Source organism: Crocodylus siamensis, chromosome 8, assembly GCF_052110815.1.
Source record: "Crocodylus siamensis isolate JL-2025a chromosome 8, ASM5211081v1, whole genome shotgun sequence".
NCBI lineage: Eukaryota > Metazoa > Chordata > Crocodylia > Crocodylidae > Crocodylus > Crocodylus siamensis.
Window position 1 is genome coordinate 68,746,130 of NC_143402.1, and position 21,595 is coordinate 68,767,724.

Consider the following 21,595-nt stretch of genomic DNA (forward strand, 5'->3'; position numbering starts at 1 on the left):
CTGTGATACCAGGGCTACTGTTCCCTACTTGGAGTGACTAAAAGTCTATTTCTGACTGATCGAACCAAAACAAAGCCCCAAACATTTCTTAATTTGATATTACACTGATGCGTGGCACCTGCATCTCCCAGTTTAGGGCCCATAGTGCTAGGGGCTGTACGTACACATAGCCAGCGGTGATCCCTGCCTTGAGAAGCTTTTACAGCATTAGGAGACATGATGGAACAAAGGTGGGCAAAAGGAAATGTATAATCAGTGGTCAACAGCTGCTTGTTACTCATTGGTGTAGAGTTAGGCAAAATCAAACTCCTTTCCTCATAAGTAGACATCGTGGCTTGTTGATCTTGCCTCTTGGCCTTTGACTCATTCAGACTCAACACCAAAAGGTGGCTTTATCTTGCTGAGTTCTAAAGGGGCCAAGAAGGTCTGGTGGGATCTTTAGGCTATAGGAGAATAAACCAAAACATCAGCAAAATCAGGTATGTTCCCTTCATCTTCATTATGACTGGGGAAAGCAAGAACAAAATTTTCCAAATGCAGCTCCATTTGGCTACATGAGGAAAGGAGAGTGATTCTTAACCAAGGTGTCTTGAGATCCTTTGAAGGGTATGGTAAACTTGGAGGAGATAAGAGAAGTGTGAGGACATGAACAGATAAGAGCAGGTCCAGGCTCTCCCTGCCTGGATGCTTTTGCACCACCATAGTTTGGCCCTTTCCAAGGAGGTAAATGCTGCAGTAATTGAGTGAGGTTTTTAAAATTGGGTACTGCTTAATTCACAGTAGTTATAGAGGGACCTTAAGTTAGGAGGAGTGCCTTGAGTCTGAAAAGGTTGAGAACCAGCACACTATGCCAATGGCCAAATTGTGCCTTTGGTGATGCTTACATTGCTCCACTGGCTTTGAGCACCAGTCACAGTGGACCATGGGCCAAAATTAGTGGGGAAAAGCTGGAGAAAGAGGGAAGACCTTTCTTCTGGAGCCTTCAAGAAGAAACAAATACAAAGGAAGTCTACAGCTAATGCAGGCTACTTAAACATTTGAGTTGTATCCCTTTGAACCAAGCATGGTGCTTGTCTCACTGGATGACTAATGTCTGCTGTAAAAGCATCATAGTTTCTTTCAGCAAGATGACATTCACATCTACCCTACATCTGCAGGAAATTCCTATTAATGTCTGACTGGTCTGAATTCCCATCCAGGGCCTGGGCTAGAGTCCATCCAAATCAGCAGAAGGGCTCACATGGATGGCAATGATTTTTTTTTTTTTCTTTTTTTTTTTTTTCCTATTATAACAAAGGTTTGAAGAGGACAAGAGAGTCCTTTAGAGGAGATGCTCAGGGACTGAAATACCCCAGGAGTGTGGGTCTTTCCTTTTGCTTAATCCAGTGTCAACCAGGCATAACTCCAAATCAATGGCATATGGAAAGCAGCTTTAGGGCTATTACTTTATTGGCTATCAACCAGGTACGTTCTACTTCATTGCAGTTATTGCACAAGGCAGAGTTGCCTGTTGGGTAGAGAAAACCGCAAGCTGAGAGGTCCTTTTGTACACACAACCTCACCATACTTCATTCTCCCCATATCTGTATTTACATCATTTGCAGGTAATAATACTCAGGCAGCTCAGAGAGGCCCAGGGAAAAAAAAGCACATAAGATGAGCACAGTCTCACAAATATGGGGGAAATAAGACAGCTGAATGGCATGCAGTGAAGCTCAATTTTCCCTCATTGCCAGATCCTGATTGTATCAAGAATTACTGACTAATAACTAGTAATTTCACGTGAGTTAAAACAACAACACTGGCCCATCCCCAGTAATTAGGAAGGGCCACCATTTCTACTTCCTGAAGGACTGGCATGTTTACCTGCCATCCAGGTGAAACGCATGATTAAATTTCCCCAGGGCTGAGGAAACGTGACTCATGTTCTCCTCCTCCTTGGTCCCAGTTGGAGACAGGGATATTTTCATCACCTTGATAAGAGTCCCCCGTGCCCTCTGGTAGTGGCTGTGTGCCATTCTGGGAATAGCTGGGGGTCATTCAGAAAGGGTCCCATGCATGTAATAGGGTTGTGCTGGGAAGAGGAGAGCTCATGTCAGGGTGAGGTTTCGTAAATCTGTCTAGTGGGCTAAGATGAGATTGCCCCAGCTTAGCCACCCGCTTCCAGCCCTGCATGCACCCGTGTGCCTTGGTGTGTCAGGTTGCTAGCCTGAGCCAGTGAGACATTTTTTAGGTGAATATCTGGGAATTCCTCTCGGTTCTGCCACTAAAAATCACCCTTTTCCCTTTTTAGCAGAATCCAGGAAAACCCCAGCTCTGTGTTTTTGGGGACTTTAGGAGGGGGTGCAAAAGTCCTCAGTGAGTTGTAGAGAAGTAGCCTCAGTGGTCTGTGTCCGCGGCAATAGGAAGCTTTATGTATAGGGAGATGCAAGATTGAAAAGGCCTCCTCTTCACTGAGGTGCATTGAGACAATGGCGGTAAGAAAGTTGGGGGTCTCCTGAAGGCAGTCTTGGTGTCATTTGGGGCTCCTGAGTGATGGAGGGATCAGAATTGGAAGCAAAATGAATGTCGGTGCCAGTCTCTCATCGTATTTATCAGTGCTGGCTGGGGCAGATGAGAGGAACCCCCCCAGTGTCTGACAAATGCACATTGGGAGCACAATCACCCTGGCCTGCACCACTAAGCTCAAACCAGAAGTGGATGCTGTCTGCTTCATTCAAAATAGCCGTGGCCTTCAGGCTTCAAGCAAGCTGCTAAAGCAGCTCTTCTCCAGGCTGGTGGGTGCCTAGCACGAAGCAGATGTCTGTGCTGTGAGCCGCAAGCTTCTTGCTAGGACTTGCCTTGGCCTCGACCTGCCCTGTCTGTTTGCTAATACAAGTGCTTGCAGGGGCATCCGGCATGGCCCCCTGGCAGCGTTCCTCCCAGGGTGGAAAGGGGGTAGCCACCTCAGCAGTTCTTTCGTGCAGTCCATTGCACATGGGCACTTGGAAGGAGGTGGCCTCCAGCCACCGTCCAAATCTGCTCTTGAATGCAATGGGGGGTTGTAGCTGGTTTTCTGTACTGTGGCTGCTTCTGTGTTCGTGCCTCATCAGCATCATCCAGGTGGACAGGAAATGCTCCCGTGTCCACGGGGCACTGGCCTTGTAGACGCTCCCGATACCCTGAAGGCGTTTCCATCCGGAGCGCCTCCGTAGCACTTGCTCTTTTCAAATGCAGTTAACTCGGTCTGACAGCATCAGACCTCGCTGGGCTGAGGCCAGGTTTGGAGCAGGGAAGTCGTTGGCGTCAGGGGTACTGTTTAATGAGCTAAGCTCCGTCACGTGGGTTTCTCAGCATTTTTCAGTTACTAACTTCATATGGAAGATGCTGGACTCCAGGTTCGCCCTCCAGCCTGACAGACGTGATGCCTGCTCCTAGGAGCACTGCAATCAAGCTAATTAGCCTCGGACCCTCCACGACACATGATCAGCACCTGCCAAGATCACTCTGCGATCAGATTGCTTCCCTGCCTCCACCTCGTGCCTCTTTAGAGCTGCAAGACACAACCGCTGTGACAAGAGCAGCAAATGAAAGCACTTGTCATTTTGGCGGCTAACCATGCTGGAAGGAAACATGCAAAGCTTTCATCCAGCAAACTTGTGATACGGGGTTTCAAAAAGGCAGCGAGGGAGGAAATCAGAAGGACAAGACAAACAGCGGAGGAGGATGCTAGGAATGAATGAAATGGCTGGCCCGTCATTTTGCTTGCACGACACTTTCTGTCTCCTTAGTCCCTCAGCCTGGAGCAGTGGCCGTCCTCTACTTCTGTGGTTGTGCAGAGGGAGATCGGGGGCTAGGAAGGGATCTTAGTGAGCATGAGCGGGCTGTGCTCTTGTGCCATCAAGGACTGCTCTAGAAAGGGAAGCAAGGCCGATCAGCTCTCGGGACTTCTAGCTGGTCTCCCTAACGCGGGGTGCAGCCCGGCCAGGCAGCGGTCCCCTCATGCCGTGCTTCGGCATGACCCGAGCGCATCTTTCCGACCAGGGCAATGAGGCATGTTCGGAAGAGATGACAAGTCTGCAAGCAGTGCTCGCTCTAGGCCCAAGATCTGCCTGAGAGCAGAGTGGCGAGTGGAGCTGGGAGAGGGCCTCTCCCAGGACCCAGTGCTGCATTGCGAGCTGAGCAGGCCTGTTGGTGCAGGGGCAGGCTTTTGGGGAGGGGGTTGGCAGCCCCTGGCACTGGCGGGCACGGCGCCTCTCAGTGCCCTGGTTACATCTCAGCTGCCCGGGGCCGGCGGTGAGCCGCCTCCCCGGGACGGCCGTGCAGCAGTCCTGGAACTCGCCTCTCCCGGCGCCCAGAGGCTGTGTTGCTAGAGACGGAGGGGTTTCCATGGAGACGGGTAGCGCCAGCCTGCCTGCTTGCCTGCACTGGGCAGGATGCAACCGTCACTACAGGCCCTGAAGAAGGAGGCTCGACTTGCCCGCAAGGTCCCGTCCATCGTCTCTGTGTCTGACACCATCAGCAAGGCGAGCAAGAAGGACCCTCGCACCAAAACCCCGCCGGGTAGGGAGGGGGCTCGGGCCCTGTTGTGGGGCTCTGCTAAGCGGGGGGGGGGGCAGAGCGTCCCGGCAGGGCTTGGGGGTGCAGCCTGGGGCATTGGCATCATCACTGCCAGGACGTGGGCAGAGAGCCGCTGCAAGCAGCGCTGCACTGGCTTCCAGCGGAGCCTCGTGAGAACTGCCATTGAACGGGTCGGGCCATCGGTCCACCGTGCCCGGTCTCCTGCGTCGCGTGGGGGCAGACAGTGGATGCTGAAAGGGAGAGTGACCAGGGCTTTTTCCCCCACTGCCCCTCTCCTCCTTGTAGCCTCCAGCAATTTCAGGTATAGGAAGTCCTGGTGCAGAGACGGCGCCCCTCACTGCCGTGCTCATCAGCCGCCGCTGTCCCTTTCCTCCAAGCAGTGAACCTGGCTGAGCCTTCAGTTTCCTCCATCTCTTTTGGCAATGAGTTCTGCACTAATTATGGTAGCGTAAGAGTGACATCGTAGCCGTGATGGGTCTAACAACAGAGATCACCCCGACATCCTTGCCTCTTGCACCCTTTCATGACTCAGTGGATGAAAGAGAACTTTTTGTGAGTTTTAAACTTACAGCCTCCTAGTGACCCCTAGTTCTTGTATGGTGAGAGAGAGTCCATAATCCCAATTTACTGTCTCTTTGCTATTTAGTATTTTGTAGAGCCTTATCGTGCTCCCCCTCAAGGATCTCTTTTCTCAGCTGAACAGGCCTAGCTTCCTTAGTCTCTCCTCATCTGGAAACCCCTCCATACCTCTAATCATCCTTGTTGCCCTTCTCTGTCCCCTCTCTAGTTCTCCTATATTTTTTTCTAGGAGTGAGATTCAGAACGGGGCATAGTATTCAAGGTGTGGGCATGGGTCTCATGTTGCTGGTATGTGTCCAGGTGTAGGAACACGAGACTTGTTCATGTGAGACTCTTCAGGAAGAGAAAGTGGGGGCATCTCAATTTCATATTGGTATAACAGACTCTCCCTATGCCTGAAGAAGGGCGCTTGTGCCCAAAAGCTTGCAAAGAAACAATTTTTCCAACTATTTAGTTGGTCTAATAAAAGATATCCCATCTACCCAAAGAACCTTTTCTGCCTATGTCCTTAGACCACCACGGCTACCACCGCCAACCCCACATTGCTGTGACAGCCAGTGGTTCCAGCTGATCTCTTGCTTTTTGAGGCTCCATGAAAAGATTGCCCCACCCCACCCTCTGCTTGGTCCACAGTGACCAGGGGGTTTCTTCAAACGGGGAATCACGATGTTTCAGATGCAGCACCTGCCCCTGCGCAGTTGATGGGGCATGCGGTTCAGCATGCTTGAATGTTTTCAATGGGCAACTTAACAGCTAAGGAGCACGGGGCTAAGTGAGCCTGCAAAAATAGCTGGGCACTTTGGCTGGCCCTGTCATCACTGGGCACGTGGATCAAAGTGGCACATGGATCATGTGACACTATGATCCATTTTCCCAGAAAAATTGTAGACCCTTGAAGCAAATGAGTCCCAAATGCCAATGACAGTCTCTGAGGATGGTCAAAGTTGCTTCTGTGAAACGCAGTGCTCCCTCATGGTTTTAAAACACTTATTAAATGCACTTATCAGGGGCTCTCGTATGGGTACTGGGGCACAAAGTCAAGAGTTTTTTTTCATTTTTTTTTAAGGGACTAGGAGAAAACTGCTAATTGACTGCGTCAGAATCAGGAAGCACAGTCTGGCTCTCGTACTCGTTGTCCTTCTAGTCAACAAGAAGTCCGTTTCTTTGAATACAGTGAAGGGGAGATCATTTTATAATGAATGTTTGTTTGAATGGCACATAAGGGTCCCAGTTAGAGGTCAGGGCATTGCTGCAGTAGGTCTATGCAGACACCTGAGAACAAGAGAGTCCCTGCCGTGACAACTTAGAGCAGGCCTTGGGGGCTCGGACAGTGAAGAAGTTCTTCCTTATGTCCAGCCTGAAATGGTCTTGGAGTAGTTTATAACCATTCAACCTCGTCATCCCTTGGGGCGCTCTGGTGAACAAACGTTCCCCCAGATACTGGTGGTCACCCCAATAAACTTATAGGTGGCCATCAGATCACCCCTGAGCCTGCGCTTTTCCAGGCGAAAGAGTCCCATGGCTCTCAGCCTATTGTCATAAGGTCTGTTTTCCTGACCTCTGATCATGCGCATGGCTCTTCTCTGGCCTCTTTCAAGCTTCTCCACATCCTTTTTGAATTGTGGAGCCCAAAACTGGACGCAGTACTCCAGCTGCGGCCTCACCAAGGCCGAGCACAAGGGGGGAATGACGTCCCGGGATTTGCTTGAGAAGCATCTATGGATGCAAGCCAGCGTTTCGGTTGCTTTACTAGCTGCAGCATCGCATTGCAGGCTCATGTTCATCTTGTGGTCAATCATGACCCCCAAGTCCCTTTTGTCTGTAGTGCTAACCAGTGTAGCACTGCCGAGCCTATAGACATGCTGCAGGTTTTTCCTCCCAAGGTGGAGAACCTTGTGTTTTTCGGTGTTAAACACCATCAGGTTCTCATCCGCCCATTTCCTGAGCCTGTCAAGATCAGCCTGGATCCGCCCTCCTGTCCTCAGGTGTGGAGGCTTTACCCCAGAGTTTGGTGTTGTCAGCGAACTTGGCCAGTCCGCTTCTGACACCAATGTCTACATCACTGATGAAGATGTTAAACAATATAGGCCCAAGGACAGAGCCTTGAGGGACCACACTGGTCACAGCGCACCAAGACAAATTGGCTTCCATCAACCACCACCCTCTGGGTCCGGCCCCGGAGCCAATTTCCCAGCCAGCGGATCATGGTGGGCCCAAGGCCACAACTGGCCAGTTTCACCAAGAGGTGATCATGCGATACCAGATCGAAGGCATTTTTGAAGTCAAGATATATGGCATCAATCTCTTCTCCCTTGTCCAGGTGATAGGTCACCTGGCTGTAGAAGGAAATGAGATTGGTCAAGCAAGACCTACCCACAACAAACCCATGCTGGGTATCCCTCAGGATGTTGCCCTCAGCCAGTCTGTTAAGGATGGCCTCTTTGATCTTTTCCAAGACCTTCCCAAGGATAGAGGTCAGGCTGATGGGCCTGTAGTTTGCCAGATCTACTTTCCTCCCTTTCTTGAAGATCGGCACCACATTGGCCTTCTTCCAGTCTTCGGGCACTACACCAGAGCGCCAGGAGCTCTCAAAGATCTGTGCGAGGGGCTGGGCTATGATGCTCCCCAGCTCCCTGAGTACTCTGGGGTGTAAATTGTCAGGGCCGGCTGACTTGAAGGTGCCCGGCCTGTCGAGGTTTTCCTTCACGAGGTCAGCTTCGATGGAGGGCAGGGAATCTCCCTCACCAGGCCTCGCTGTCCTACAGAGGGCATGGGCATCCCATGGGACTGATGAAAAACCAATGCAAAGTGCTATTTAGCAAGTTTGCTTTTTCCTGGGCGTCGGTTGTCAGTTGTCCCATCTGGTTTAGCAGGGGTCCAATGTTGCCCTTGCTTTTCTTTTTGCTCCCCACATATGTAAAAAAGGACTTTTTATTGTCCTTGATATTTGTAGCTAGCCGGAGTTCAGTTGGAGCCTTGGCTTTCCTGGTTCGCTCTCTGCAGGTCGGGACCAGTGCAGAGTATTCCCCCTTGGAGGTGAATCCAATCCTTCATCCTTTGTAGGTCTGTCTTTTTAGATGCAGGAGGTCCGCCAGTTCCCTGGAGAGCCAAGGGGGCTGCTGTGCCCTTTTGCTGCCTTTCCTCCGAGATGGGTTAGACTTTGCTTGCACATCCAGGATTGCTCCCTTGAGCAGCAACCACTCGTCTATACCCGTGGTCCAGTCATGGGTGGAGTCCCACCAGGTCTCCATTATCCCTATGACATAATAGTTACTTGCCTTTAGCAGGAGGACAAGTTCCTCCTGTTTATTCCCCAGGCTCCTGGCATTTGTGTATAGGCATGCAGGTGTTTCCTTGGGGGCCCTTGCCCTGCCTACAGTTTGTTGCAAGGCTGGGGGCAGGGGTGGGCTCCCTTAAGTGCTTCGACCTGCTGGCTTTGCAAGGGTTGCTCAGCGGGCCAGCAGTGGCAGTAGTCCCCCTGTCCCCCGGCGCGTTCAGTTTAAAGCCCGGTGAAACAGGTCAGCCAGTCTGGCTGAGAAGAGCCTCCACCCCAGGGGGGAGAGGTGGAGGCCATCTCTTCCCAGCAGCTCGCTGCCTCTCTCGGCAAAGAGCGGGCTGTGGTCATGGAAGCCAAAGCCTTCCCGATGACACCAGCACCGCAGTCTTTGGTTCACTACATGGATCCTCCTCAGCCCACAGCCTGAGACAGGGAGGATTGATGAGAACACCACTGCGCCCCGAGACCTTTAGGGTTTTGACTGCAGAAAAAGACTAGAGCAGTTCTTCCGTTGTGGAGATCTTCGACAGATCATAGAGAGTTTTTAATGCTCTGTTTGAAATCTTTGGGTTTACCTTATAATCATGTTTGTACACCTAACGGTGCTAACGTTGCACAGCACCCTGAAGCACGCTTGAAATGATCTCAAGGCACCCTGGGGTGCTGTGGCAGAGAATCACTGCTTTAGATGGAGCAGGGGCCCGAATGGACACAACGCTGGGGAGCACACAGATGGCAGCGAGGGAGCCCCTAGCTCAGGGGAGAAGTGGAAGGCCGTCTGTTTTCATGAGCAAGGTTGTGATGAATAATGTACGTTTGTGAGCAGCAAAAAGTCGCCTTCGTAAATATTTTAGAAGTCTTGCCGTTTTGTACACCCAGCTGCGCTCTGAGAAGCCCTAATGCAATGTTTGAGTGACCACATGAATGTTTCCTTTTTTTCCTTGCCATTTTGCAGTGAGTTTCTTTTTCTTTTCATTCCATTTTGCTAAGTGCTGAAAAGAGGCTTCCTAAAAATTTCCCTCCTTATGCCTAAACCAGCTGAAAGGAGACAAGATGATTGACCTCTGCTTTTCCCTAGATCCTCAGACGATTATGATGTGCTCAGCACAAGAGATGTTGAATTTTAGTTTTCCGTGTATTTTGAAGACCACTTCTGACTTCAGGGCATTGTTGTTGGGCCAGAAGCAGAAGTCACTGTCCTTCCCGGTATTTGTGTTTCAGATAAGAAGAAGGCCAAAACATTTGATCAGCCCTCCCCACCGATCCAAGAGGAGCCTGAGCCTGTCATCTCTGTCCTACAAGGAGATGAAATCCAGGCTTTGGCAATTAAGGTGGAAGACCTGGAGAAGGTGGGTGCAAAGCGTGGTGTCCTCTGTTGGTGGGAGCAGCTGCTTTCAGTGACGCTTCCCTTTTACTCTGGGTAGACGGGGGATCCTGCACCATTTATTTGGGTAGAAACAAGCTACAGGAGCTCTGCATTTGTTCCCTGTGGCCCTGTCCTATTTCTGGTGTCAACTCATCAGGACCAAATCCCAGAAGCAGAGGATTACGGGATAATCGCTTTCGGATGTCAGAACGAACCATCTGGCCTGTTTGGAATTACACTCCTAGTATTTAAGAATTCCACATATTTGAAAAAATACCATTTTCCCCTCCTAAAACCCAAGCCAGACCCTACAAGAGGTAGCACTGCTGCTGAGCTGGGAATTGCTCCCCCTGAGGTGCTTCCCCAGCCCCATCAGGACTGCAGGCAGGGTGGTTCAGACTTCACCTAATCTGATGTCTTTAGCACTTTGGTCCATGCCGTTCCAGGGAGGAGCTAAAATGTGGAGTCAGGACTTTACTGGACCTTGAGGAAGTCCTCTCACCCATATCCAATTCCCAGCAGGATTAGAAGGGTGGAGGTGGGTCAAGCACTCCACTTAGTCTCAGTGGGGGGGTCTCTGTCCTATTTCTATAGCTCCACACTTCCCAGTGTTCCCAAGCAGCGAAGACTCCTATTACTAAAACATTCCTCATTCGAAGACATCGGCCTGAAGAAGTTGGGAAGAAAACCCATCTCCTTGTAGCTTATCCTGCTGATGCTGAAGAGTCCAAGAAGCCACTGACTTATTCTGGTACGGTTAAACTTCAGCTCTTACTTTTCACGCTCGGTCTTCCTAAAACTGTTTGCAGTTCAGAAATAAATCTTATAACTCTGTAGTCTTGGATATTGTTTCTACCCACTATAAAGAGATGAGAGGTGTCCTGTGGTCTCGTACCCAGTTCTAATGGCTGCAATCTGTCTCCCATTGCTGCAGGGCCAGGAGGACAGTTTGCTGGTAGCTGTGAACAGATTCTTCCGCACAGCATCTTAGGAAGTCTTCAGGACTTCAAGAAAGAAGCCTTGGCTAGAGGAGATGTTCAGGTGGGTTTGTAAAATGAATGTGCTGCTGTGCGCTAGTGCTGTTCCAGACAGCATGGTGAGTGCAGCCGCTTTTGATTTAAATTGATGTGCTTCAGGTACCTGTTAGGCCTCGAACATGGGTTGCCCAGCTGCATTGCAAACTGTTTGCCTTTATAGGCACTGCTGCAGCAGGTCTAGCAAGTCCCGTAAGGAGGAGAGCACCACAGAAAAAGCCATTGCAGTTCCATATGCACTTCTGTTGAGAGTATCCAGGCTGAGTAGCCACTGGGAGAAGCTGGTAATGCAATGCAACGGCACCATTACTGATGCCCAGTTATACAGTTGCTTGCGTATGGTGTTGTGCAGGCCAGGCCTCTCCCATCGAGATACGGTTGAATAAATACAGTGGCAATCCAATGCACTCTTTTTCTTTGCCCCGTTTACTATTGTGATGGCTGTTCATGGCTGGAGATACTGTTTATAGCCTTTTATTTTCTGTCCAGGTAGCTGAACTGATTGATGATTCCCACCTAGATGTTACAATGGCAGCTTTAGAGAAGTACAGAGAGAAACAAGGGGGAGGGAAGAGGAAAAAGTTTTACTGGACTCCACCATCACAGCATAAGGCTCTCCAGAACTGGCATCACAATATGGCCCTCAGGAAGAAGCAGCAGAAATCTCTGTGTAGTGAGTACAGCTGGGGCAGCTTTGTTGTGTGAATGTCATGTGGGCATGGGAGATACAGACACCGTTGCAGTAAGTTATTATTGTCGCTAGAAGATTAAGGCCTAGCTAATTTGGGTAATTCTGGTGCTATGAAATTGCATGCACATTTGCAGAGCTTCACGTATTCAAGGTGGGTCGGGGCATTCTCGCTCTGGGGATGCTGACTTGGTGGCTTATACAGTCGTGGCTAGTGGCAGGAGCGAGGCAGAGGAGTGGTGCCGTCTGGAAGGAGGTTACAGTAAACATGAGTATTGGGAATGGATGTAGCTGGAAGAAGTGAGGCTAATTTTTGGGACTGTGGTTAGGAGCGGAGATGACTCCATTGCGTTTGTATTTAAGTGGTGCTTCAGAAACCAGCGGATGAGCTGCTGATGAATCTCTCAGATGATTTCAGACGAGTCCAGGAAGAGCGTTCCCTCATCGACCGCTGCCTCCCTGCTCTCCATCCTGGGAAGGTGAGCATCTCACTTCTGCAGACTCCAGACTATTCGCTTCTTGAGAAAGGGCGAAAGTTGGGCTAAGGTGTTAGTCCCGTAAAGAATTGGACCTAGTGTTGAAGATGCTTACTGATTCACTGCAGGTCCTTGGTGAATTGTGGAGCTCTCTGTTATTTTAAAGAGAAGCATAATTTGGGTTTAAAATGTTGGCCTCGTAGCGTCTACTGGACATGTATGGGACTAACAGTATATCCACGCTGATGCAAATTTCTCACATTAGTGTCACTTGGGCCTTCAATTAATTATTATGTCATTTGGGTTGAGGAGGGGTCATCACGGGTAACACAGAGTGAAAAGTAAGAGATTTTTTTGTCTTTGACGGTAGCCACCTAGAAATGCTGCTTGTTCTGCTTGCCTGTGAAGAGCTTTCTAAGTATTCTTCCATGCCATGGGAAAGGTTGCCCGCTGTTTAGTTCCCCATGTGAGATCGACAGGTGAGTTTTTCTTGCCTGAAGGTGTCCGTTGTTGTGACCTTTGTTTTCCGCCGTAGGGCTACCGTGTAGGAAGTGAGTTCTGGAACCAGTCCACTTATATCGGAGATGAGCTCACTGGCCTGACCCTGACGTTGACCCAGAAGGAACGTGGCTACCCAGAGCCAGTCACTCACATCGGGAAACCTCAGACTATCCGGATGGAGACAGGTGAGGGGGCGTCCCCCCGGCAGAGCCAAAGCGTAGAGGGAAAGGGGTGCAGAGCAGCAGAGATTAAATAACCTTCCACTGGTTTAAGCTGCTGGGAAGAGGTTCACACTGCCTGGCGAAGCTGGTTACACTCTTTTGGACATCCAGTCACATAGAGGGATGTACTGTGTATAAAAAGCTACACTGCTGTAGTCCTCGTTAACATGGGCTGGACACTGCTATGACAATGGTCACCCTGATGAGGCTGTGTGTTCCTCAGAGATGTTGTCCAGGGATATTCAGAGCATTGCACGATCAAAGCTCAGGGCATGAGTTAAACAACTTAAATGTTGAGCCCCTGTCTGGGTGATGCCATAGGTTCCCAGCCACCGAAGGAGCCGCCGTTCCGTCTCACCTGGGACAAGAGTCTTTTCCTGAAGCATCGAAGACAGGAGCTCAGATCTCTCCTGGAAGAACTGGATTTTAATCAGCCGGTAAGACAAAGGGCCCTCTCCATAGCATTGTGGCACTGTTCGCTGTTACCACTACCACTGAGGCAGTGTATTGTGCATTGCTTCTTCCATGCTGAAGGCTGTAACAGTCTAGCATAACCTGACCTGGAACTTGGGGTCTCTGAGAAAAAACTTGGGTGTCTGAAAGTTAGGCCCCGCAAAGCCTACTCCTCCTGGCTCTTTCCTTCTGGTCCTGTGAATCTTGAAGTCTTTTCTTCCTAACTTCAGCAGGGGTGGGGTTGGAGAATGACCCTGTCCCACAATAGCCTGTTGCCTGGTGATTGGGATGTTGTCCAGGAGGTGGGAGATATGGGCTTGAATCACTTCAGGCAGAGGAAGAAAGGAATTGAGCTTGGGTCTCCCACTTCATGGGTAATCGTTCCAGCCACTGGGCTTGGGTAAGTAGGGGACACCAGCACCTTCCCTTTCCACTGCATGTTGAAAGAAAGCAGGCGTCACAACTGTGTTTTTTGGGGAGCTTGATCCTGTCACCTGATGTGTTAGGTGTGCTCTGAAACTGCAGAGTGGATCACGGATCAGGGGCCTGAGGCAAAGAAACACCTGGTTTCTGAGTCCCCTTTGGCCAGATGTGCCAGGCTCTTCAGTCCTGCCATGACTGGGAGCTTTACATGTGCACAACTGTATGCACCTGGGAAAACTTTCAAGCCAAAGTCTGAGGCACTTGTGGAGTTTAGGCACAGCTGGGGTTAGGCAGCACCTGAGAGTAGTTTAGATTGTAGCTCGGGTGCAGGTGCCTGCATTTCACCTTGCTTGCACCTACATCTTGGATCTGATTTTTATGTAAGAAGAAAAATTAACCGACCTTTCCCCTCTCTTTATGCCAACTGCATTTTTGCCAAGGACCTAGATGGACTAGAAGTGATTGGTAAAGGGGAGCCTTTCACTTCTGTCTCAGCACAGCCTTTCCCACCCAGTGAGAAAGATAAGGAGGTTGCCTCTGAAAAGTTGGAGAGTCGGTAAGTACCGTTTGGTAGTGACAAGGGATTTTGGCTCTTTGTTCATACCCTGTTTCCCAGTCCATCCATGGGCCTTACCTTTGCTCCAGTCTTTGGTGGATTTTGCCTCCGTTCCATCCTGTGTCCTCAGGACTGAGGCAGGACTTTGTCCCCTTCAAAATGTAGATGGTTTAATAAAAGATATCACCTCTACCATGAGCCCTGATTGCTTGTTGTCTTCAGGAATTCTGTCCTGCTTCTTCTTAGCAGAGATCATGTCAGCCTCATTCAAGTTTCTATATCTATCCTGGAAACAGCAGTCCAAAGGCACTGACTGTAGTAAGAGGGACTCTATTTTCAGCCTGTTGGCCCCTGAGAACCCTACAGATAAACTGGTTAATTGGGAGTGAACCCAGAAAAGAGCGAATCAGATCGTTATTTCTATGTTAATGTGTCTCTTGAGAAACCACCCTTCTGTTCCTGAACGCCTTGGAACTGGCTTGCACAAGCCCAAGCAGACAGTAACTGTTTCTGTGCTCGGCAGAGACCCCTTGGAAGATTATCCAGACGTGGTTCCAGAACCTGTGTTCGGTCCGTCTTTGAATTTCTGTGGACAGCCCGCTCGCTGGATCAGCGGCAGCACCTCTCACAAAGTAAACTGGCACTTGCTTTGTAGTATGGTGAGGTTGAACTTGCTTTGCTTCCTAAGCCACAGCTGCACAGTGAGTGTAGCTCCTCTCCCACATGGCTTAGGGGTTATTCTGAAGGGTACTGCGTGGCTGCTAAAACTGTGCTTGCCTGGAGGGGTTGCAAACAAAGCCTGAAGCGCTCTCTTCCGGTTTGTCAGCTAAATCTCCCAGTCCTCCTTCTGATACTGTGATTTTGAGGTCCCATCCAGCCATGCTTTGCTATGAAACATGGTGCCTGCCTCGTTAGGATTCCTCCAGTAGTTTAAGTTTCTCTCTAGATATCGCTATGACAAGGCAATGCTTATCAGTATGAAGAGACTGTCATCTCTGGCTCTTCCTTGTCCCCATAGGATGAAGTTGGCATTGCTGCCCGGCTCACCTTTGAAGTTGTGGCAGGAGAGAAGGTTGAATCCTACCTGGCCGTGAGCAATGATGGCACAGCTGCCATCTGGTACGATTGGCGGAGACTGCCCCAGAAGGTCACCTTCGAAGAAACCAAGATGAAAGGGATGCCACGTTTCTACTTCAACACCAGACCAGGTAGGTGAGACACGTGTCTCTTAAAGCTCAACAATGCCAGCGCAGTCATGTGAAGTGGACTCTGTTCAAGGGTTTCACGAGGATGTGAATCCAGACCGAGGTTGGAGCAAGCATATTTGTAATTTGCCTTAGAAGGCTGTCTTGGGCCTCCAGATCAGACACTATGGGGACAGATCCCATTCAAGGGGTCTCCAAGAAAAGTCTGCAAGTCCCCAGAAGGTGGATGTGCAGCGTGTCTGGCCCCTGTCATTTCCTGATAGATAAATGGCAGCTAGACCCTGTGATGAGCGCTGGGCTCCAGGTAAAATTACAGCCTTCGGTATGGAGATGAAACTCCATTTAGCTGCCTATCAGGGAGGAATTAATCTGGAAGTAAGTTGAGAGGAAGTATGATCTCCAGCTGAAAGCTAGCAAAGGCATTGGCACCAGGAAATGAGCAGATCTGTGAAGTGTTGGGACAACGATGCATCTGGCCCAGGGCACTCTTGTAGACAAGTGCCTGATGGGTTTGCTTTGTTGTTTTAGGTGTGATTCTGCCGGGGGAAACTAGACACTTTTCCTTCTTCTTCAAGTCAGAGAAAGCAGGGATCTTCAGTGAGTCTTGGGAGTTTGGCACGTGCCCTGAATTATTAGGAGGGGCTCTGCTGAAGGTATCCCTGTGGGGTATTGCTGTGTACCAGGATAAACTGGCTGGCCTAAGGGAAGAAGTGAAGGTAACAGTGTGGTGTGTGAATGTGAACCTTGAATGAAGTGTGTAAGCACAGAGTACAGGATGGCCTGGGGGCTGCCCTCTTTTTATTTTCAGGAGATGGGGGTTTTGGGTAAGGTGATGATTTTTGCATATAATACACCTGGTTACACAGGGTTTCTAAATCCAGGTGCAGGGGGTTTCCACATTGCACCAAAATCCATTTCAGGCCACTCGTATAAAATCTGATCACGTCTGCCTTAAATAACTTTCCTTGCCCCCCTTTTTTCTTTAAAAAAATGCTTTCTCTTTTTTTTTTTTTCCTTGTTGACATTCATTCCTTATTGGTGTGACTGAAGCATAGTTCTCGATAGTACATCAATCAATTGTAGAAGAGTTTGAAAATGACACCATTATTTTTAAAATACCGATGCTTTTATGTTCATTTTAATGGCCGTCATAAATAACAGCACAAATGTGTGTACTTGTATATCTCTGGCTGCGGCTGGGTTTTTAAAGTAGCGTGTCTGTGAATTTATCCATGCGTGTGTGTGTGGATCAGGGACTCGAATCTCTCTTGTGTTTGCCTTGATGCTCCAGGCTGCTCTGGCCAAGCGAGAAATGGCCCTTATCGTGGAGGAGAACCTGAAAGAGCTGCTTGATCGAATTAGGACACCAGAGCAAATCCCATCTCCAGTGAACACTTACCTCACCGAAGAAGATTTGTTCCACAGGAAGAATCCAGGGGTGAGGTTGGCTATAGGGTATCCTGGCTGATGTCCTGGGGAATTCAATTTCCAGGGACTATGAGGGGGTTGATGCATCTCAAGGCTTCTAAGCCAGAGGTTGGAAGGAGATAATGTGTTGGTTTTAATCACCAAATCCTAATTTGCAAAAAGAGTCTTGACACCCCCCTCCGTTTTCCTCTCCTGCTCTCAAAGCTGCACTATCGACACCAAGTGGTGAAGGACCTCCAAGCACTGTGGAGACAATCCACAAGTGTTCCCCCACCATCGGAGGAGGACGAAATCTCTCGGCAGAAGAGCGCCATGCAGGAGCTGTCCAGCCAGAAGGAAATCTCGGGTTATCAGAGCAGCCTGGAGGTTACTCGCCGGACGAGCGTTGTTGAGGAGCTCATCCGTCAGCCAGCTCCTGTGGAAGATGAGGAGCTGAACCAGTCTGACTGGAACTTTTCCTTTAAGGATTTTAAGCAGGTGCTGACCCCCCTGGGCTCTGATCCTGTTGTGAAGAGGCAGCGTTGCTGTTGCCGGGTTTGACTGTGACTTCATTGCTGTGGGTAAGGGGTGACTCGCGTGTCAGAGAGAACCGAGCTCAGAACGGATCATCCTTCAGCTCGACTGACCGCTCCCAAGAGATTTCCAAGGAAGACTTTTGTGGGCATGGCATGATAGTTTAAAAATGAATCTGCCTATTTAATATACACTCTAGTAATTCGCTGTTGGAAAGCTAAATCTTTTAGTGGGAAGGAAAAGCCCTTTTTCCAAATCCTGGGCTGAGTAACATGTAGGGTAGAATTTTGATAAAGCCCTTATGGCTTCTTCATGGCCCCTTCTGCTCGGAGACTTCTCTTTTTCCAGTGCAGGATTATGGGGGGTCTAGACATCACAACAGAGCAGGGCCAAAATCCACGCTGTTGCTGCAGTGCCAGCGTGATCTCTAGCAGGGTCAGCTTGAGTTCTGTCGATATAGGTGCACTGGGTACATGCTTTCATACTTTTGATCCCCATTTTAGATCACCAAAAAACTCCTCCTAGACCTCTGGGACTGCTTGTGTCTTGAGCTGAAAAGCTGCTTGCTTTTTATCCCACCAGGCTATCCAGTCAATCCCTACAGAAGACCAGCGAGAAGCGGCCCTGGCACAACTCAACAAGGCAGCATTGGAGCTTTGTATGGAAGAGAAGCCAGCTCAGTCAGATCTCCTCTACCAGATGTGGTAGGTTATCATCACAGAGAAAAGCCTTACAGACGCACTCATTTAGGCAGTTGCTTTGGCCAACTCCAAAAAGAACTTTCATACTTATTCCATTTAGGGATCAGATAACTATCTCCAGCGGTCTTTTTTTTAAGTTGAGGTGTAGCAGCTGTCCAAGTGCTAGATGCCATTTTACTCTTGGTAGAAATCAGAGTGTTGATCTCTTGCACGTTGGGGAGTGCCAGAGATCCCTGTTCTCCAGGATTGTTTGCTGCCAAAGTCCTGGTTTACGTTTATGAGGACCTCCTGAGGCCTGCCTAAAGTCTCCATCGCGGATATCAGTGCCAGCTGAGACTTGTCTGGGCAGCAAGTAGAAACATTCCTGACAAAAGAAGGCAGCAGCTTCCAGATATGCATGAGTCTGATCCACACTGATTCACCGAAGTGGATGCGTCTGGAGGAAGAAGGGATCTAATTTCACTGTAAAACTTGATGTTGTCAGGCCTTGCGTTTTAATAACCTGCAATAGCTCTTGTTTAGTAGCAAAGCACTCACATTCGTTGGGTTAGGGCAGAACAACACAGGAGGGAAAATGAAACCCCTCGTTACCCTTGTCCGTCTATGCCAAGGTGCATACGATTGCTGTCCCTCACATCTTCTGTCCAGGGCTAATCCTGATACCTTTGTTCTCAGTCTTCAGCTGTGGCGTGAAGCAATTGATGGTCTGGTAAGCCACGCTCTGATGCTGAGATCGCTGCTGGGCATGCCCGAGAAGGACCCTTATGTAGAAATCGTTCCAGAGGAAACAGGTACCTTAGTGTCTTAGCACAGCAGCCTACAAGGCCTTGCAACAAGAGCTCTTGTGCCTCAGAAGATCATAAATGGATTTCAGTACCATTTAGCATCAAGCAACTTTACTGAGCTTTAACTGATGTGACTTTTTTGAGCAATTTCCCCTTGTGATAGAACATGTTAGAAAAATGACTGATGCTGTTTTGGTGTCAGAAAGGGATAGGACCTGTTGGCTTAGTGGGATGACAATCCTCATAGGGTTTTGGCATATTTATCACACCTCTAGTAAAGTCATGTTACCTTAGAGGCTGGAATAGCATTTGACAGGGACGGTTTAGGGGAATGGTGCTCAGCCCTTTGGCCCCATGGGCCTGGTCTTCAGGCTGAATTGGACCCCATGCACCAGGATCAGGCCTACATGCCTGGATTGGGCCCTGGGTCTTGGTGGCCCCCATGCACTAGGATAGGGCCCTGGGTCCTGCGCCACCCCCACATGCAGGGATGGGGTCCATGCCACCCCTGTGCACTGGGCACACTGGGATTGTGTGCTAGGATGGTGCAGGATCCAGAGTCACAGCCTGTGGGGTTCTCCATGGGGTGCCCTGTGGTCTGGGTGACATGGCTGTGGGGGCTGGATCTAGCCCACGGGCCAAGGTTTCAGCACCCCTGATTTAGGAATAATGCATCCTGCATTTGTGCAGAGGGTTAGGCTGCATGATCCTCGAGGCCCCTTCCAACTCTGCAGTTTTACAATGCAATGTCATTATTGATTTTATGTGACATATCTATCACTTGTTCTGTCCTTAAGCCTCAGGGAGCTGGAAAGGGAAGGTACATTGTGGTGCATTGCACTTAGACTGCCGAGACGCCTTGAATATGTGACTTTGTACAGGGTATGGAAGCAGTGGCCTAGCATTATTGGAATCGTTTGCTTTGCAGTGGACTCAAAGCAAATTGTAAAAGGAGGAAAGGAAGAACGGAAAATCTGTCTGAAAGAAGACAAGAAGACAGCTGGCGGGAAGGAAAAAGAGGAGAAAAAAGGAACAGCAAAGTTAACAGGAAAAGATAAAGAGGTATGTAGCAGAGCGAATCATGGAAATTGAAGAACTAGGTCCTGGAAGACTACACAAGCCATCACAAGGACGTGCACTTTGAGGTGGCGTACCACCATGTTCAGGGGAAGACCCGATTCCTTTTCTCTATAAAGAGCTGCCATTTTTCATATGCAGTCTGCTTTGCCATTTAGGGGCCTGTGATTCCTCTTTTGACTTTTCTTTCTGTGAGCAGGAGAGGCCAAACAGCAGGAAATCAAAAGGGGATAAAAGATTAAAAACTTCCAGTTTTGTACGGGAGGCGAAAGAACTGATCTCACCAATGGATATTGTTGATTCAGAGCATGCACTGCCTCGCCAGGAACAAGTGGACCCCACCGTACTTGAGAAATACCATGAAAAGCTTTATGTTGGAGTGAGTTTGGCCAGACCCCTTACCCGTTCTCTTTCTCTTTCCATCCCCTTTTTTGGTCATGTCTCCTTAGTTGCTTTCATTTTGTCCCATCCCCTATGCTTATAAGCTTCAAATGAAGCTAAATAGAGAAGTGAGCATTTGGGCAGATGGAAAAGATTTCTTTGCAGAGTTTAATTGCAAAGGTCGTTGTCTTTGTTTTCTTTTTTAGGTGTACAGCCTACTAGGTTCGATGGTGAGCACCATGGCTTCTCTAATGGAGGAGCTACCAAAAAAAGGATGCCTGGAAGCAGGAGATTGACACATTTGCTTTCTAAAAAAACATTATTGATGTTCTCTTTAAAGGAAGAAATGTCCATGTTTATACTGACCTAGTGTAGCTTCCTTTTCTTTCCAAAATGAGAAGGGATTAAAAACCTTGATTTGGATTCCTTGCTTCTGACATCTTGCCACTGGAAACTTCAGGGAACCTGTTCAGAGATTATCCATTTTTTCCATGAAAGCTCGTTGATTAAGGAGAGGTCAATGCAGTGAGGTGTACTGTAGTCTCAGATAGTGGAAACTAAAGGAAAATGATGTGTTTCTACCAAGGGAAGGGAGTTTAAAAGAGCCTTTCAATAAAAGTGTGTCACCATCTTTTGTTTCTCATTAGGTCCCTATCATGTCCCCCTTTTCCCCTTTGCTTGTCTGTGTTTCCCTTTCCATGTTGATCTTAGTATACATACCTCTCTGGCTGTGCCAGTGTATTAGTGTTTCTCTCTGAGATACGTCTTGTTTGATTTATTCTCAGGACTAGTCACATTGCTGTCGAAACAAGTGGAAACGATCCATGAGACTTTAGTTTCTCTTCTGTCCTATCAGCCTTTCTTCCTGCACGTTGGCTTGCTCCTTGCATATATACTGCGGCCTCCTCTGTCTGAATGTCCTGGTGTCTCTCAGGACAGCATCCTTTGGTAGAAACTTATCAGTTCTTAACACCACACTCCCAGCATTTGGTATTGCCTTGAGGCAAGTTTTCAAAAATGGAAAGAGAAGAGATGCAGTATCTGACTTGGCACCTCATTTCAGCAAAGTGCATTTTCCCTGCTGGAGCAGCTGGACTCTGCAGCAGAGAGGCTTGGCACTATCAAGAAACTACATCAATATCGATATTAATTTACATTTTCAATGCACTTTGAGTTTCCTTGATGGAATATACTCTATAAATGCAAATAGTGGCTGCTATGTTTTATGTACGCACCTACAATAACACCCCTTACTATCTGAGATGTTTGCTGTGTTTGACTAAATTCCTTTTCTGGCATTTAGACCTATTAACATGGTACTAGACTCAGATTGCCTCCAGGAGCCCTGGGGTAGCTTACTGGATCGCTTTT

General features: G+C 48.9%; 1 protein-coding gene across 4 annotated transcripts; it reads left to right on the forward strand.

The window, feature by feature from the left end:
* The first annotated feature begins 93 nt into the window (after nucleotides 1-93).
* Nucleotides 94-21,479, forward strand: MYCBPAP (MYCBP associated protein). Of its 4 annotated transcripts, none has more exons than XM_090059679.1 (20): nucleotides 94-230; nucleotides 1,298-4,542; nucleotides 9,638-9,765; nucleotides 10,377-10,533; nucleotides 10,717-10,823; nucleotides 11,306-11,489; nucleotides 11,868-11,983; nucleotides 12,516-12,666; nucleotides 13,024-13,139; nucleotides 14,019-14,134; nucleotides 14,658-14,766; nucleotides 15,153-15,342; nucleotides 15,868-16,055; nucleotides 16,631-16,777; nucleotides 16,972-17,244; nucleotides 17,863-17,984; nucleotides 18,657-18,772; nucleotides 19,695-19,828; nucleotides 20,043-20,222; nucleotides 20,431-21,479. In XM_090059679.1, the coding sequence occupies exons 2-20, from the start codon at nucleotides 4,416-4,418 to the stop codon at nucleotides 20,518-20,520; spliced, it is 2,751 nt and encodes a 916-aa protein (XP_089915805.1). In that variant the 5' UTR covers nucleotides 94-230; nucleotides 1,298-4,415; the 3' UTR covers nucleotides 20,521-21,479. The 4 variants fall into 4 exon arrangements, with proteins under 4 accessions (XP_089915805.1, XP_089915806.1, XP_089915807.1 ...); XM_090059680.1 differs by having other exon boundaries at nucleotides 111-1,464; nucleotides 3,334-4,542; XM_090059681.1 differs by having other exon boundaries at nucleotides 111-4,542; nucleotides 21,010-21,479.
* The last annotated feature ends 116 nt before the right edge of the window (nucleotides 21,480-21,595 follow it).

What these genes read in the sequence shown, in the direction of transcription:
- MYCBPAP (XM_090059679.1), top strand. Translation starts at nt 4,416, where the DNA reads ATGCAACCGTCACTACAGGCCCTGAAGAAGGAGGCTCGACTTGCCCGC. An exon ending in GCAGCAGAAATCTCTGTGTA is followed by an intron (nt 11,490 to 11,867) that starts GTGAGTACAGCT and finishes TTTGTATTTAAG; the next exon opens with TGGTGCTTCAGAAACCAGCG. An exon ending in CTGCTCTCCATCCTGGGAAG is followed by an intron (nt 11,984 to 12,515) that starts GTGAGCATCTCA and finishes TTTCCGCCGTAG; the next exon opens with GGCTACCGTGTAGGAAGTGA.